We start from the raw sequence: 18,190 nt of genomic DNA on the forward strand, positions 1-18,190 counted from the left end.
TAGTTCAGTGAACCGTCAGCGGTTGATAGTTGTGTTAACGTCCGGTGCCGTTGAGTTAGAAGCGACAAGCCTGATACTGGAGACAATTTTCGGCGCAGGGTCCTGAAAGTAGTTCCTTGGATTGCTCCTTAATTTTGTTTTATATTGTTAATAATGAATAATAGGTGATGTGAGTAGTGACAACCACGTCCTTTACATAATCTTGTACTAAAAGTAACTACTTGTACAAGAAACGCTACTGCAAGAACACTTTATTTTATTGGCATTATTCAAGCAGAGTATTCTTATACACGATGAGGGAAATTCAGCTTGGATGAGATGCTTCAACCAAGTCAGCGAGCCTGACCACCCGATCCCATTAGTTGCCTCTTACGACAAGCATAGTCGCCTTTTACGGCAAGCATGGGTTGCTGAAGACCTATTCTATCCCGGAATCTCCACGGGTCTCTTGCGAATGTAATAAAGGTATGTGACACGGATCTAACAAAACACAGGTGTGTCTGTAGGGGCTACTTACAGAAGGAGATATTTACTCAACAATATAACAGCCATACATTGTAAATATTTTTTCCTGTGTCTGTCCTAGTTTTGATATTAATAATCCAGCCACACAAATCCGATTGTTAATATGCCAAATAAGCATACATGTAAGTCAATCATCATTTTCAAAGCGCTAGTTATTGAAGGTGGATAGGTGATTGCCAGCTGTCATGGCTGATTACAGATATATCATGTATTCCCTAGAGTAATATCTGACAAAGTCATATCCAAGATAATTTCTTAAATATACAACATCATTTAGTACGTATGTCTAAACTCAGCTAAGCTTGTTAATTTTTAATATGATCCCTGAATACCTTGAAAACCTATGAATGACCAGAGAAAATTCAGTCATCAGTTGTTACAATAATTATTATGTCAACTTCACAAATTGTAATATTTCAGCACAGCACATATTGTGTTAATCTAATGTTTGAAAATTTCTTATGATAATGTCTGTAATGAATCATTAGCTATATCTTGGTTTGTTACCAACAAATTTTTAAATTTCGTAAATGGACTAAAATGTCCGCAACACAATATCACCTCACAATAGTCAAATAAAAGTGTTCAGTGCAACTTTCCTGCTACTCATTCAGGGGCACTTCACACAATATTTCTTTAGAAGAATAGCAATCACAATCTTTCAGGCAAAATCCCCCCTTTGTCCAAAGTTGAACACATTTCTGGCCTAAAGAACGACCCGGACACCACATATTACTCCTGATCGCAGTGCCATCCAACCAGGAATAGGCTCCCTTGGCATTTGTTCTGCCACCAACGAAGACGTTTGACATGGTTCCTAAAATCAAATAAGTTAACTTATATTCCCTGGCTCATAGAATCCAAAATACAGTTTCTCATTTCACTCACCTGTCAGTTGATTTATACTGGTTGTGCCATACTGTTCACATAGAGGCTGTATTGTTATTTTCAAGAAATAGCGATCTTCAATCATAATTACAGTTTCTAAATTAATTGAAACCATAGATGTTCAACAACAGTTTGTTACATATAACTGATACATAATCCATAACCTTTTTTATCCACATAGATCACCACTGCTCGATGTTTCCGTGCTGTTTCAATCTGGGCAGGACGGGCATCTTTGGACTGTTCGGTGCATCTCTTCTCACTGAAGGTTCCGTAAGGGTTCGCAACGATCTTCACGCACAGCCGTGCTTCTTTGTCGTGATGGAAGTCGGGTGGGCATGTCTTGGCTGAAATGCACAATATTATACATCATTTCGATCTTTGACAATTCAGCTTTCCATATTCATCATTAAAGCATGGAATGCCCACCATGGCTCTTGCATTCAAGCATTAAAATTCTTGCATTCAAGCATTAAAATTCCAGGTATTTCCTGTCCTTGTAGTCCCCTATTTTGACACTGACCATATGTTCCTGTGTTTCTGTTCATGTTGACACACATTTGCACATGTTTATGCCACCAGTTGGGGTGGGGAATCTCACCTTTTCGCGAACACCAGGTGTCATTACTATTTGGCTTTGATGCCCAAACACATGCTTATGATTATTATGATGACGGAAATGTTTTTTGTCGCTTGTGTTTTCAAACGTAATGTTAATATTTTTCTTTGAAATAAATATTTCATTATAGGTGACTTTGCGGCAACTGACAACAGATCATATGATAATATCGTGCCCTCATTGCTAGATATGTATAGATGTTCTCGTAAAGACTAGCAAAATATGATTAAGTAATTTACCATGATTGTACTGCTATCGAACATAATGTTATCTTCAAGGTGAACATTAGTTTTTCGTGATAAGAGATAGCCGCCGACATAACGCTACCCCCACCAAACCTGTCCACTTCCTGTACGCAGTTCCGGCGTAGTATTCTCCCCGAGGTCTGTAGACCAGTGCTCGTCCATCCCCTTGAAGGGGCATTTACAGAGTTAGAATTTAGGCATACCTAATTTTCAGTGACAAATGTACAGAGAAAACATCTATCATCATCGACTTATTTCATTTGTTTAACTCCTGTCTTTGTTTCAGTGTCCAGTGTCCAGTGTTTCAATATTGCAGTGTCCAGTGTCCAGTGTGCAGTGTGCAGTGTGCAGTGTGCAGTGTCCTGTGTGCAGTGTGCAGCGTCCAGTGTGCAGTGTCCAGTGTCCAGTGTCCAGTGTGCAGTGTGCATTGAAGAGTGTGCAGTGTCCAGTGTCCAGTGTCCAGTGTGCAGTGTCCAGTGTCCAGTGTCCTGTGTGCAGTGTGCAGTGTCCAGTGTCCAGTGTTCAGTGTGCAGTGTCCAGTGGCTAGTGGCCAGTGGCCTGTGTGCAGTGTCCAGTGTGCAGTGTGCAGTGTGCAGTGTGCAGTGTCCAGTGTCCAGTGTGCAGTGTCCAGTGTCCAGTGTCCAGTGGCCTGTGTGCGGTGTCCGGTGTCCAGTGTCCAGTGTTTCAGTGTCCAGTGTGCGGTGTCCGGTGTCCAGTGTCCAGTGTTTAAGTGTCCAGTGTCCAGTGTCCAGTGTTTCGTGTTTCATTGTCCAGTGTCCAGTGTTTCAGTGTCCAGTGTCCAGTGTCCAGTGTCAAGTGTCTAGTGTCTAGTGTCTAGTGTCCAGTGTTTCGTGTTTCATTGTCCAGTGTCCAGTGTTTCAGTGTCCAGTGTCCAGTGTCAAGTGTCTAGTGTCTAGTGTCTAGTGTCCAGTGTTTCGTGTTTCATTGTCCAGTGTCCAGTGTTTCAGTGTCCAGTGTCCAGTGTCAAGTGTCTAGTGTCTAGTGTCTAGTGTCCAGTGTCCAGTGTCCAGTGAACAGTGTCTAGTGAACAGTGTGCAGTGTCCAGTGTCCAGTGTCCAGTGTCAAGTGTCTAGTGTCCAGTGTCCAGTGTCCAGTGTCCAGTGTCCAGTGAACAGTGTCCAGTGTCCAGTGTCCAGTGTCAAGTGTCTAGTGTCTAGTGTCCAGTGTCCAGTGTCCAGTGAACAGTGTCTAGTGAACAGTGTGCAGTGTCCAGTGTCCAGTGTCCAGTGTCAAGTGTCTAGTGTCCAGTGTCCAGTGTCCAGTGAACAGTGTCTAGTGAACAGTGTGCAGTGTCCAGTGAACAGTGTCCAGTGTCCAGTGTCCAGTGTGCAGTGTCCAGTGAACGGTGTCCGGTGTGCGGTGTCCGGTGTTCGGTGTCCAGTGTCCAGTGTCCATTGTCCAGTGTGCAGTGTCCAGTGTGCAGTGTCCAGTGTCCAGTGTGCAGTGTTGCAGTGTCCAGTGTCCAGTGTCCAGTGTGCAGTGTCCATTGTGCAGTGTCCAGTGTGCAGTGTCCGGTGTCCAGTGTCCAGTGTCCAGTGTGCAGTGTTGCAGTGTCCAGTGTCCAGTGTCCAGTGTGCAGTGTCCATTGTGCAGTGTCCAGTGTGCAGTGTCCGGTGTCCAGTGTCCAGTGTCCAGTGTGCAGTGTTGCAGTGTCCAGTGTCCAGTGTCCAGTGTGCAGTGTCCATTGTGCAGTGTCCAGTGAACAGTGTCCAGTATCCAGTGTCCAGTGTCCAGTGTGCAGTGTTGCAGTGTCCAGTGTTGCAGTGTCCAGTGTGCAGACTCCAGTGAACAGTGTCCAGTGTTTCAGTGTGCAGTGTCCAGTGAACAGTGTCCAGTGTGCAGTGTCCAGTGTCCAGTGTCCAGTGTGCAGTGTCCAGTGTCCAGTGTCCAGTGAACAGTGTCCAGTGTCCAGTGTCCAGTGTCCGGTGTGCAGCATCCAGTGTCCAGTGTCCAGTGTCCAGTGTGCAGTGTCCGGTGTGCAGTGTCCAGTGTCCAGTGTCCAGTGTGCAGTGTGCAGTGTCCAGTGAATAGTGTCCAGTGTCCAGTGTCCAGTGTTTCAGTGTCCAGTGTGCAGTGTCCAGTGTTTCAGTGTCCAGTGTCCAGTGTCCAGTGAACAGTGTCCAGTGTTTCAGTGTCTGGTGTGCGGTGTCCGGTGTCCGGTGTCCAGTGTGCAGTGTCCAGTGTTTCAGTGCCCAGTGTGCATGGTCCACTGTCCAGTGTTTCAGTGTCCAGTGTCCAGTGTTTCAGTGTCCAGTGTCCAGTGTCCAGTGTCCAGTGTTTCAGTGTCCAGTGTCCAGTGTTTCAGTGTCCAGTCTCCAGTGTTTCAGTGTCCAGTGTCCAGTGTTTAAGTGTCCAGTGTCCAGTGTCCAGTGTGTCAGTGTCCAGTGTCCAGTGTTTCAGTGTCCAGTGTTATAGTGTTTCAGCATCCAGTGTCCAGTGTCCAGTGTTTCAGTGTCCAGTGTCCAGTGTTTAAGTGTCCAGTGTGCAGTGTCCATTGTCCAGTGTGTCAGTGTCCAGTGTCCAGTGTTTCAGTGTCCAGTGTCCAGTGTTTAAGTGTCCGGTGTCCAGTGTCCAGTGTGTCAGTGTCCAGTGTCCAGTGTTTCAGTGTCCAGTGTTATAGTGTTTCAGCATCCAGTGTCCAGTGTCCAGTGTTTCAGTGTCCAGTGTCCAGTGTTTAAGTGTCCAATGTGCAGTGTCCATTGTGCAGTGTCCAGTGTGCAGTGTCCGGTGTCCAGTGTCCAGTGTCCAGTGTGCAGTGTTGCAGTGTCCAGTGTCCAGTGTCCAGTGTGCAGTGTCCATTGTGCAGTGTCCAGTGAACAGTGTCCAGTATCCAGTGTCCAGTGTCCAGTGTGCAGTGTTGCAGTGTCCAGTGTTGCAGTGTCCAGTGTGCAGACTCCAGTGAACAGTGTCCAGTGTTTCAGTGTGCAGTGTCCAGTGAACAGTGTCCAGTGTGCAGTGTCCAGTGTCCAGTGTCCAGTGTGCAGTGTCCAGTGTCCAGTGTCAAGTGAACAGTGTCCAGTGTCCAGTGTCCAGTGTCCGGTGTGCAGCATCCAGTGTCCAGTGTCCAGTGTCCAGTGTGCAGTGTCCGGTGTGCAGTGTCCAGTGTCCAGTGTCCAGTGTGCAGTGTGCAGTGTCCAGTGAATAGTGTCCAGTGTCCAGTGTCCAGTGTTTCAGTGTCCAGTGTGCAGTGTCCAGTGTTTCAGTGTCCAGTGTCCAGTGTCCAGTGAACAGTGTCCAGTGTTTCAGTGTCTGGTGTGCGGTGTCCGGTGTCCGGTGTCCAGTGTGCAGTGTCCAGTGTTTCAGTGCCCAGTGTGCATGGTCCACTGTCCAGTGTTTCAGTGTCCAGTGTCCAGTGTTTCAGTGTCCAGTGTCCAGTGTCCAGTGTCCAGTGTTTCAGTGTCCAGTGTCCAGTGTTTCAGTGTCCAGTCTCCAGTGTTTCAGTGTCCAGTGTCCAGTGTTTAAGTGTCCAGTGTCCAGTGTCCAGTGTGTCAGTGTCCAGTGTCCAGTGTTTCAGTGTCCAGTGTTATAGTGTTTCAGCATCCAGTGTCCAGTGTCCAGTGTTTCAGTGTCCAGTGTCCAGTGTTTAAGTGTCCAGTGTGCAGTGTCCATTGTCCAGTGTGTCAGTGTCCAGTGTCCAGTGTTTCAGTGTCCAGTGTCCAGTGTTTAAGTGTCCAGTGTCCAGTGTCCAGTGTGTCAGTGTCCAGTGTCCAGTGTTTCAGTGTCCAGTGTTATAGTGTTTCAGCATCCAGTGTCCAGTGTCCAGTGTTTCAGTGTCCAGTGTCCAGTGTTTAAGTGTCCAATGTGCAGTGTCCATTGTCCATTGTGTCAGTGTCCAGTGTCCAGTGTCCAGTGTCCAGTGTTTCAGTGTCCAGTGTCCAGTGTCCAGTGGTCCAGTGTCCAGTGTCCAGTGAACAGTGTCCAGTGTCCAGTGTTTCAGTGTCCAGTGTCCAGTGTCCAGTGTTTCAGTGTCCAGTGTCCAGTGTTCAGTGTTTCAGTGTCCAGTGTCCAGTGTCCAGTGAACAGTGTCCAGTGTTTCAGTGTCTGGTGTGCGGTGTCCGGTGTCCGGTGTCCAGTGTGCAGTGTCCAGTGTGCATGGTCCAGTGTCCAGTGTTTCAGTGTCCAGTGTCCAGTGTCCAGTGTTTCAGTGTCCAGTGTCCAGTGTTTCAGTGTCCAGTGTCCAGTGTGCAGTGTTTCAGTGTCCAGTGTCCAGTGTTTCAGTGTCCAGTCTCCAGTGTTTCAGTGTCCAGTGTCCAGTGTTTAAGTGTCCAGTGTCCAGTGTGCAGTGTTTCAGTGTCCAGTGTCCAGTGTTTCAGTGTCCAGTCTCCAGTGTTTCAGTGTCCAGTGTCCAGTGTTTCAGTGTCCAGTGTGCAGTGTGCAGTGTTTCAGTGTCCAGTGTCCAGTGTCCAGTGTCCAGTGTTTCAGTGTCCAGTGTCCAGTGTCCAGTGTTTCAGTGTCCAGTGTCCAGTGTTTCAGTGTCCAGTCTCCAGTGTTTCAGTGTCCAGTGTCCAGTGTTTAAGTGTCCAGTGTCCAGTGTCCAGTGTGTCAGTGTCCAGTGTCCAGTGTTTCAGTGTCCAGTGTTATAGTGTTTCAGCATCCAGTGTCCAGTGTCCAGTGTTTCAGTGTCCAGTGTCCAGTGTTTAAGTGTCCAGTGTGCAGTGTCCATTGTCCAGTGGTCCAGTGTCCAGTGTCCAGTGGTCCAGTGTCCAGTGTCCAGTGAACAGTGTCCAGTGTCCAGTGTCCAGTGAACAGTGTCCAGTGTCCAGTGAACAGTGTCCAGTGTCCGGTGTTTCAGTGTCAAGTGTTCAAGTGTCCAGTGTGCAGTGTCCAGTGTGCAGTGTCCAGTGTGCAGTGTCCGGTGTCCAGTGTCCAGTGTCCAGTGTTTCAGTGTCCAGTGTGCAGTGTTGCAGTGTCCAGTGTTGCAGTGTCCAGTGTGCAGACTCCAGTGAACAGTGTCCAGTGTTTCAGTGTCCAGTGTGCAGTGTGCAGTGTCCAGTGTGCAGTGTCCAGTGTCCAGTGTCCAGTGTCCAGTGAACAGTGTCCAGTGTCCGGTGAACAGTGTCCAGTGTCCAGTGAACAGTGTCCAGTATCCAGTGTTCAGTGAACAGTGTCCAGTGTCCAGTGAACAGTGTCCAGTGTCCAGTGGACAGTGTCCAGTGTCCAGTGGACAGTGTCCAGTGTACAGTGTCCAGCTATTGTATGAAGCAAAGTCTAGTGGAATGCCACAATGGCGACGAGGATATAAACTCACGCAACATAAAACAAGCTTTCCACGTCTTAGACAATCCTTTCGTTATCAACAGTTGAATCACAACACTTATGTGTGAGACCACGTGCCCGATGGAAACACACTTTGCTACGTTCAACTAAGGTGCAGACACATCTCATGCTGGTTCTAGTAAGGTGCAGACACATCTCATGCTGGTTCTAGTAAGGTGCAGACACATCTCATGCTGGTTCTAGTAAGGTGCAGACACATCTCATGCTGGTTCGAGTAAGGTGCAGACACATCTCATGCTGGTTCTAGTAAGGTGCAGACACATCTCATGCTGGTTCTAGTAAGGTGCAGACACATCTCATGCTGGTTCGAGTAAGGTGCAGACACATCTCATGCTGGTTCGAGTAAGGTGCAGACACATCTCATGCTGGTTCTAGTAAGGTGCAGACACATCTCATGCTGGTTCTAGTAAGGTGCAGATACATCTCATGCTGGTTCGAGTAAGGTGCAGACACATCTCATGCTGGTTCGAGTAAGGTGCAGACACATCTCATGCTGGTTCGAGTAAGGTGCATATACATCTCATGCTGGTTCTAGTAAGGTGCAGACACATCTCATGCTGGTTCGAGTAAGGTGCAGACACATCTCATGCTGGTTCTAGTAAGGTGCAGACACATCTCATGCTGGTTCGAGTAAGGTGCAGACACATCTCATGCTGGTTCTAGTAAGGTGCAGACACATCTCATGCTGGTTCTAGTAAGGTGCAGACACATCTCATGCTGGTTCGAGTAAGGTGCAGACACATCTCATGCTGGTTCGAGTAAGGTGCAGACACATCTCATGCTGGTTCTAGTAAGGTGCAGACACATCTCATGCTGGTTCTAGTAAGGTGCAGATACATCTCATGCTGGTTCGAGTAAGGTGCAGACACATCTCATGCTGGTTCGAGTAAGGTGCAGACACATCTCATGCTGGTTCGAGTAAGGTGCATATACATCTCATGCTGGTTCGAGTAAGGTGCAGACACATCTCATGCTGGTTCGAGTAAGGTGCAGACACATCTCATGCTGGTTCGAGTAAGGTGCAGACACATCTCATGCTGGTTCTAGTAAGGTGCAGACACATCTCATGCTGGTTCTTGTTAAAAAGGCTTGAAAATCTGAATGGTGCTCGGCAAGCCTCGGAGTTTTCCCACTTTTATCAACTCGTGTTGATATATTTGATATCAAAAGACACTCGGGTTATTCTCTATGTAATGCCGATATTGCATTCTCCGAAATACACAAAGAAAGAGTCAGGGGGTCCAAATATAAAATTTCACAAATCAGAGTTCATTGAAAAAGTGCACGAAGAGTCCATTAATGACACAGTAGTCAGGTAACACGTCATCAATAGCGAGTGTGACCACCCTGGGCATCCATGCACGCCAACACACGCCTCCTCATTGACGTCGTCAGTCGGCGGATAACGTCAACAGTAATCCTGTTCCATAAGTTCAACAGAGTCTGTTCAGCTGACGATCAAGATGATCCCAGAGATGTTCAATGGGGTTCATGTCTGGAGAACAAGGTGGCCAGGGCAATACTTTGACGTTAACGTTGTTCAGGTTGTCTTGAACAACTCGGGCGGTGTGAGGCCTTGCGTTGTCTTGTTGCAAAATTAATCCTCTTGGCTGATGTTGAAGAAAGAACACAACAACAGGTCTCAACACTTCATCCCTGTATCTCTGAGCATTCAGGTTTCCTAGGATGATAACCAGCCGTGTTGTTATCGGGCCACAAATGCCACCCCATACCATGACGCCTCCACCTCCAAACGGGTGAACGTCTCTAATGCAGTTTGGCGTCAGTCGCTCTCCCCTTGGTCGAAAAACTCGAACTCTGCCATCGTTCCTGAACAGACAGAACCGACTTTCATCTGTAAAGAGCACGCTCGCCCAGTCAGGCCGCTGCCACCGACGTACAGTTCGTGTCCATTGCAGTCTGCGTTGACGGTGTAGACGGGTCAAGGCCATTCCACGGAAGGGTCGGTAGGCTCGTATACCAGCCGTACGAAGTCGTCGAAGGGCTGTTCGTCTGCTGATGGCATGCCCCAGTGTTGTTGCCGCCGTTGACGTCGCCGTCACACATCTGTTTCGGAGGTGAATCTGCCGGATGTAGCGGTCTTCGGCCGGTGTTGTCACTCTCGGTCTCCCCTATCTTGGCCGGTCTTGAGTCTGTCCTGTTGGTAGCGGATTATCAACTTGCTGATGGTGGTCTGGGAGCAGTTGAAGGTTCTGGCTATCTGACGTTGAGTAGCCCCCTTATTGGCCATACCGATCGCTCTGTCTCGTTGCGCTTGTGTAAGTCTGGGCATATTCTTGGTGTTATTTTGCTTACTGAATGCCTCCTCTGTCCAACGTCGGTATTTATGCCACAATCACGCACGTGCATTTGGACCAATGTCTCAAAATCACGTTTTGCACGTTTTCAACAATGCATGATTTGGAAAGCTGCGTTCGAAAATCTGCGTTGTGGTTGTGGTCATGTTGCTTTTGGGCGAATGTTTTCTGCGGGGGTTCAAACCTGTACCAGCTTTTTTGCTTTTTATACAACTATTCTTAAAGTGGAAATTTTCTTTTGCCCAGTAGTGTATTTTAATAGCCTAAAGACACGAAAGAACATCTGAAAATATGATAATGAATTCTTTATGTCCAGCTTGGTTATTGATATATTTTAGAGCCGTTAAAATGTCGTTTGCTTCTGCTGTGAATATGGGGCTGTTATCTGGTAATCTTGAAGATACTAGTCCTTATCCAGTGACAGATAAGCAACTGTGCCACCATCCTTGGATCCATTTTTAAATATAGATTTGTAAGTGTCATATGTGTTTCTAAATTGATTTTATTATTGTTTATTAATTAGTGGGTTTATGTCTGATTTAAGGTTAGTCAATGTCTATATTTGGCCTTACCATTTGCCAAGGAGGTGATGACAAAAAGTTGGATGGGAATCTTAAAAGTTAATTTGAGCAGCGGAAATTGCAGATTTATTTCTCAATCCAATTGGTGGAAAAAGAGATGATTTCTTATAGTAAATATCAACATAAGGTGGATTAGATCGCTAAAAAGCTGGATTTTACTGACTGAAATGTAATTTAGTGATGTATTTTAAGGATAATTTCAGACGGTGTGCTGTAAGCGAAAGCTCACCTGCCTCTACATACATACTATGAATGGGAGAAGTTCAAAAGACTCCAAGGCAAAGCCGCAGGCCTTGATGATGATGGTATCTAGTTTTTGAAAATTACTTTTACAAGCTCTGTTTTCAAGGGACCCGTTGTGAATTTTTAACTGCCTTTCAATTGTATGCATATGGTACAAAGATTGTAATCCCGAACGAGTTGAGAGAAAAAGCAGTCTCTCCAGAATTGAGGGTCATGTAACCCACGGCTGGAGCCGCTACTTATGACTCAGAAATCCACCATTATGATCGAGAAAATAAGAATAACCACCAACTTAACTGTTGTTGAATTTGTAAGTATTGAAGTATTGTATGTTGCAATACCACAGGTTGGAAAGAACATCTTAGTGGTGTTAATGCTTTGCCTACCAATATATCTGACCCAAGTGTCTAAAACAACTTACCAGTAGCTGGGGTATACTACAAATCCTTGGTATATTCGCACCTAAACTGAATATGTCTTTTGTTGGGAAATCACTTTTGAATTTTTCAGATGGTACACATCGTTAAAGATTGGACACTTTGGGACCTGAATAAATCTATTAAGTCAATCATTCTGTGACTACCACCTATGTGAGATGACATAAACAGCCCTCGCGATTTGTGAAAAAGCACTGACCACGCCAAATGAAAGTACCATTTCATATTATGATGAACTATTGTCTTGACCATTGTTGCCTGTTGTCACTGTACTGGGGAATGTGACAGGTGACACGTACATGCGTCAAATCCTTCATCCAATTTTGATAACCACTCTCTGGTTACTAGACACGACTACATGGACGACGAAGCGAGACCACACCATTCTCGAGAAAGTTTTAACAGAGTTCCTCCAGTTGGTCGGTTTTCTTGGTCAGTCTCGATCTAAATGAGCACATCTGCCAATACTGGATCACAACATAGAGAAGGTGGACCCACCAGTAGCCAGTTTGAAGAAACTGTGGCAAAGCACCATTGGAAGTCCTCACGAAGAGTAGGGGTGCGGCAGTCACGTGGCATAGACCTATTGACAATCTCGTCACAGGAAGTCATGTTGTGGCAAAACCTACCAGCCACAACGGGCTAGGTCACCGAGCAGTTCCAAAGCTAAGTCACTGTATCCGCGGTTGCAGAGATAGTAGCGAAGTTGCGCGTGTGACCGTCATTGGACCCATGTAACTGTTTCCACAAGAAGCCCAAGTAATAATTTAATCTTCACTGCTGAAGCCAAAGCTATCTTAACAACTTTGACCTCTATTCAGCAACAAATGCAATGTGCAATATTTTTTTCCGACTCCTTGTTTTGACTTCAGGCACTTAAAAATGTGTCCTCGAATCATCCTTTTATCCAAGACATTTTAGAACTTCATAAGGATCTTTCTGTTGTCCAATTTGCTGGTAGCCAAGTCATGTAGCCATAGCAGGGGACTGCAAAGCAGATGCTGGATCTCTTCTCCCTGTCTCGTAATTTCAAGCCAACCATCAAAAGTTATACTCGGGATCTCATGCAAAGAAGATGGGACAACCAAGTATGAATCAATCAACTTTATGAATTGAACCCAATAAATGGTTGTCAGTCAAGACATGGTGAGGTCATTTTGCGACGATGTATTGGCCACAGTCGGTTTAGTCACGAATATCTGCTAATTTAAATGAGGACAGATCTCATAGGTCTATCCCTTGTGAGGAACTGTTCACCGTCAAACATATACTGAACCGAAAAAAAGATTGGTCACCATGGATAGATGCAGGAGAGACCTTATTTGTCCAAACAGTGTAAACATACTTTGAGACATATTGAAAGATGAAACGTGGCAAAACTGATCATGAAGGTTGAAATTAAAGTGTCAAATGTTCTTAAAGTGAAACACTCTAGTCTCTGAGAAAATGGCATCAAAAGGCAGTATCTCATGTGTTTGCCATGTGCATTGATGACTGCCGTGCAACGTCGATACATGGAATAGTTGAGGCGGTTGATGAAGGTCATAGGCACTTGAACCAAACCCCTGAGGAACGCCTGACGCGGTTCAACTACAATGTTGGCCTTGGTCAGACGTCATTCAGTCGTCTTTGAATCCCGTCCCACAGGTGCTCAGTGGGATTTAAATCGGGACTGAGGGCAGGTCACTGCATGGTTCTGATGCCATTCTGCTGGCGGAAGTCTCTTGCGGTGTGGGCACGGGCGTTATCATGCTGAAACACCAAATGAGGTATGGCGCTTGGTCCCAAGACTTGATCAATGTACCGAGCTGCTGTGACACCATTGCCTTTCCCTGGTATGTTCTGGAAGACCACAGGGCCGACCCTCTGTGCAAGACCAATTCCACCCCACACCATGATGCTCGGATCACCCCACGAGTCTCTCTCAACAACACAAGCATCCGAATAACGTCCCCCACGGCGTTGTCAGACAGTGGAGGTGTCTCGTCAATCGTTGACGCACGGTGTCTGCAGTAATGTGTCGTAGGTGTCTCCCCGATGTGTCGAGTAGTTTCCGCTGCAGTAACAAAGCGATCTGGTTTGTCCAGCTTGCAATCGTCCATTGGCTTGGTGTTGCTGATTTCTTGTCAATCTTGGCATTTGGTAACAGTTTTTTCTCCCCTGCTACATGTTTTTAGATTTTGAGCATACACAGTTACGGCGGCCTTTTGAGCCATGTTATTTTGCAAAGTGCATAGTCTCTGCAATGGGGAAAAAAATTCTCAGAAACTACTGGAATAAGCTTATCTAAGACATACCAAAGACAGAGTTCGAAAATTTACTGCCATGAATTATTTTGTTCCAGAGAAGGGCCTTTTGTAAGAATTAATTTTAAATTCGATCAATTATTTTGATGGCATAAAGAGAAAACAGTCTTAAGACTTTTTGTTATATTATATATTCACTAAATTCAAAAGAAAATTATCATGAACTCCATGGCGTTGGATACTGAAAACGCTGGTGTCTTGTTGATATCAGCCTTTACCGTCGCTATATGGCTCAAATAACTCACTCACACACTAACTCCACCGAAATCACGGCCCCGTGAAACAACAGGCTGACGTCACTAGAGGTGTATAAGTGAATGTCGCCCTCCTGTGCGACCAACTGCTGAGTATTTAAGCTAGCAAGATGGATGGTGATGTACACAATGATAATGATAATGATAATGGTAACAATCACATTTGGATTAAAGCAATATAGTATAATGACTGCAATACATTTATGAAATAGAATGATGCATGAGACATGTGAAGTTAGTATTAAACATAAGGCTTGTAGTTCGTATCTCACCTCTGCGCTTGGTGTAAGCTCTGGCGCCAGGTTTTGCGATGCCAGATGGCGAAACAGATGAAGCATAGGTGTAGCACTTGCCATCATAGTGCACCATAGCGACACACAGATCGTCCCGTGAACAGATTGACCCGCATTCCAGGAAACCCTCACACTGACTGAACCTGGAGGGGATCTCTGAAACATTCATGTTATCCAGAGAAAAGACTCTTTGAAACAGATGGGTTTGAACTTCAGGCATCTTTGCTACCACAACTGGGGCAAAGAGCAACAAAACAAGTAACACTTTCATCTTGCTAAGTCGCGGATAGATGTAACTCTTAGTTCAAGGGTGGATATAAAGTAAACACGATCCTTCCATCGGGTACCAATGTCCTCCAAATCAAGAACTTCGCAGTATTTTTCTGCACTGGGACTGGTAGCCAACCAGTAAAGCAAAAAAGGATTTAATTAAAAGATCTGTTTTGTTCACGTGATCTTGATAAAAAAAACTATTTATTCCGTCTGGGAGGACTGATAGTTTTAATAAATAAACATTCAAAATATCAAAGAGCAAATGGTTGGCTCTAAAGTCATCATCATCATGTTAGGTCACTAGTTCACATGTTGTGTTTCTTGCTGACAAGGTGCTTAACTAAAGATGATGCTGCCCACGCTGAAGTAACTCCTCCTCCAAAAAGGTGCCGACTCGTAATTGTCAAAGAGTTTTAAGCGGACCTAAATACACCACACGAAGGAGCAACATAATTAAATAGACAGACCGGCTGCATTAGGGCGCATTGACGAATATAAACCAATGTTATTTTAAGGTACTAGCCAATAATAACCAAGCTAAAGCATCAATGATTTAAGTAATCTGTTAACAGTTGCCCTCACAGTGTGAGTTCTAAAGTTAGCAGTACTGATAGTAACTTGTCATTTTTGACACACAGATGACCAGATCTAAATATGCAGAGGCTATTGCGGTCAGTCTTAACCCCAAGCGTCTAACGACCGCCTCCTCGGTCTAGTCGTAGAGTGTCTACCAGAGAGCGGAGGTCCGGGGTTCGATACCAAGCTGCGTCATACCAAAAGACGTCAAAAGATGGTACTTGTTGTTACCCTGTCTAGCGCTCAGCATTATGGGGCTAAAACAAGGGCTGGTCGGCTCGGAGTCACTATACTGTGTCTGAGTGGGTTATTCCTGTTAAACTGCGGCATGGTATATGAGTGTGCTAGCACTATAAATCGGCATCAGTTCGGGCTAGTACAAGCAGCCACACACACACACACACACACACGCACGCACGCACGCACGCACGCACGCACGCACGAACTCACGCACGCTCACACACACACAATGACACACCCAAACACAGACGTGCATGCACTTAATCTGATACCACTGATTAGTCAATTTTTAATGCCACAAGTAATAGAAATATAATGATAAGGCTTTAGGGTTTTGTTTCATATACAACAAAGGCTCAAGAGTTCTATTATTTACTGCTGAAAAGATAAGGAAAACCCCGAGGGCAATTAACATGTATTATACACAAGCAATAGAAATACAATCTGGAACCTCTTCTCACTTGCACTGAATTATTTACCAGCTCTTTTATTCAGTGATTTTTTTATAAAGTCACAACTTCGGCCATATCGTGACTATTTAAAGTTATACGAAAAAAGTAAAAAAATGTTTTACCATATAAACTAGTGTCCAAAAGAAACGATACCAACTTATTTTCAAAATTGTTTTTTACTAAGTGAATTGTCTAGTATGAAAACATGCCAATTCGTATTGCACATCCCAAACACAGCATAGTCGATAAAAAATACCGGGAACACGTGATCACTTCCGGGAAAAAACGTAAATTTCGTGAAAGTGACATTTCCCTCTCTAGCATGTTCTGCACATGCATAAAAACTGTATAAAACGGCTGATCACAGCAACAAAAAGAACACAAGATATGCCACGTTTGACAGCCATCGAGAGAGAGAGCGCCGTTGGAATGGTCCAACAAGGAGCTTCACACGTCGACGTCGCCAGAAGGTTGGGCGGCGCACGCATCACTATCACCAGGTTGATGCAGCGGTTACGTCAGACAGGTCAGACGTCAGACAGGCGGGGAGTGGAAGACCACGAGTAACCACGCCCCGTGAAGATGGTTACATCCGAGTATTACACCTGAGGAACCGCACCGTAACAGCGACGTCCACGGCGGCTACAGCACTGGGACACAGGGTCAGTCGACAGACCGTCTACAGGAGACTACGGCAGTATGGTATCCGGCCACGTCATCCCTACCGCGGACCGCTCCTGACGCCTCGACACCGGAACAACAGACTGATCTGGGCCAGGCGAGTTCGACGTTGGCAACGGCGGGACTGGGCACGTGTTATGTTCTCTGATGAGAGCAGATTCCTCATCTTCAGAAACGATGGACGGCAGCTTGTATACCGACGATTTGGTGAACGTTTGGCGCCTAACTGTATCCAACAGGTCCGGCCGTTTGGAGGTGGAGGGTTAATGGTTTGGGGTGGCATATGTGGTGACGTCAAAACGATGCTTGTCGTAATTCGTGGAAACCTGAATGCACAGCGTTATCTTGATGACATCCTACGGCCTGTTGTGGTGCCCTTTATTCAGCAACAGCCTCGTGGACTCCTTTTCCAACATGACAATGCAAGGCCACACACAGCAAGATTGACACAGAACTTCCTTGCCAACGCCAACGTACAGGTTTTGCAATGGCCCGCATGTTCACCGGACATGAATCCCATCGAGCACTTATGGGACCACCTCGATCGGCAAATCCGACGTCGCCGTGTGCCTCCAGTCAACGTCCAGGACTTGGAACGATGTCTCCTCGAGGAATGGCAACGCATCACTCCCAACGTCATCAGACGTTTGACGTCATCAGTCCGTAGGCGTGTTCTGGCATGTATTGATGCTCACGGTGGACATACCCGCTACTGACTTGACTTTGAGACGTGTGGTGTGACATTTCCCGTTGTTTCTGTGATCAGTGCTCTAACAAAATGTTCATTTTTCGACCCCTTTGTACAGATGGTGTGAAAGGATTTCTCAAAAGCATAACACCAATCCTAAACTTCTGCATTGTTTAGTTTTTCTTTTATGTCGTTGCAAACAGGTGGTATCGTTTCTTTTGGACACTAGTTTACATTCAACAAAGGACGATGAAATAGTGAGTGGGTAATATTCCAGCAATATCACTGCGGGAGACACCAGAAATGGGCTTCAATGGGAGATGTGTAGACGTCGTAGCCAGTGGTGCTACACAGGATCAGCAGATAGAGATGTGTAGACGTCGTAGCCAGTGGTGCTACATAGGATCAGCAGATGGAGATGTGTAGACGTCGTAGCCAGTGGTGCTTCACAGGATTAGCATATGGAGATGTGTAGACGTCGTAGCCAGTGGTGCAGATGTGGAGGATCAGCAGATGGAAATGTGCAGGATCAGTAGATGGAGATGCGTAGACGTCGTAGCCAGCGGTGCCACACAGGATCAGCAGATGGAGATGTGTAGACGTCGTAGCCAGTGGTGCTACACAGGATCAGCATATGGAGATGTGTAGACGTCGTAGCCAGTGGTGCTACACAGGATCAGCTTATGGAGATGTGTAGACGTCGTAGCCAGTGGTGCTACACAGGATCAGCATATGGAGATGTGTAGACGTCGTAGCCAGTGGTACAGATGTGGAGGATCAGCAGATGGAAATGTGCAGGATCAGTAGATGGAGATGCGTAGACGTCGTAGCCAGCGGTGCCACACAGGATCAGCAGACGGAGATGTGTAGACGTCGTAGCCAGTGGTGCTACACAGGATCAGCATATGGAGATGTGTAGACGTCGTAGCCAGTGGTGCTACACAGGATCAGCAGATGGAGTTGTGTAGACGTCGTAGCCAGTGGTGCTACACAGGATCAGCAGATGGATATGTGTAGACCGCTTAGCTAGTGGTGCTACACAGGATCAGCAGATGGAGATGTGTAGACGTCGTAGCCAATGGTGCTACACAGGATCAGCAGATGGAGATGTGTAGACGTCGTAGCCAGTGGTGCTACACAGGATCAGCAGATGGAGTTGTGTAGACGTCGTAGCCAGTGGTGCAGATGTGGAGGATCAGCAGATGGAAATGTGTAGACGTCGTAGCCAGTGGTGCTACACAGGATCAGCATATGGAGTTGTGTAGACGTCGTA

General features: G+C 46.2%; 1 protein-coding gene across 1 annotated transcript; it reads right to left on the minus strand.

Moving 5' to 3' along the window:
* Window positions 1-274: 274 nt before the first annotated feature.
* On the minus strand, window positions 275-14,278 carry LOC139441887 (uncharacterized). The gene is made up of 3 exons (XM_071222637.1): window positions 13,987-14,278; window positions 1,578-1,760; window positions 275-1,342 (listed from the first exon to the last, which is right to left on the minus strand). Exons 1-3 carry the CDS (start codon window positions 14,276-14,278, stop codon window positions 1,128-1,130), a joined length of 690 nt encoding a protein of 229 aa, XP_071078738.1. The 3' UTR covers window positions 275-1,127.
* Window positions 14,279-18,190: the final 3,912 nt, after the last annotated feature.

This window comes from Haliotis cracherodii, unplaced genomic scaffold (genome assembly GCF_022045235.1).
Source record: "Haliotis cracherodii isolate W230 unplaced genomic scaffold, xgHalCrac1.p SCAF_47, whole genome shotgun sequence".
NCBI lineage: Eukaryota > Metazoa > Mollusca > Gastropoda > Lepetellida > Haliotidae > Haliotis > Haliotis cracherodii.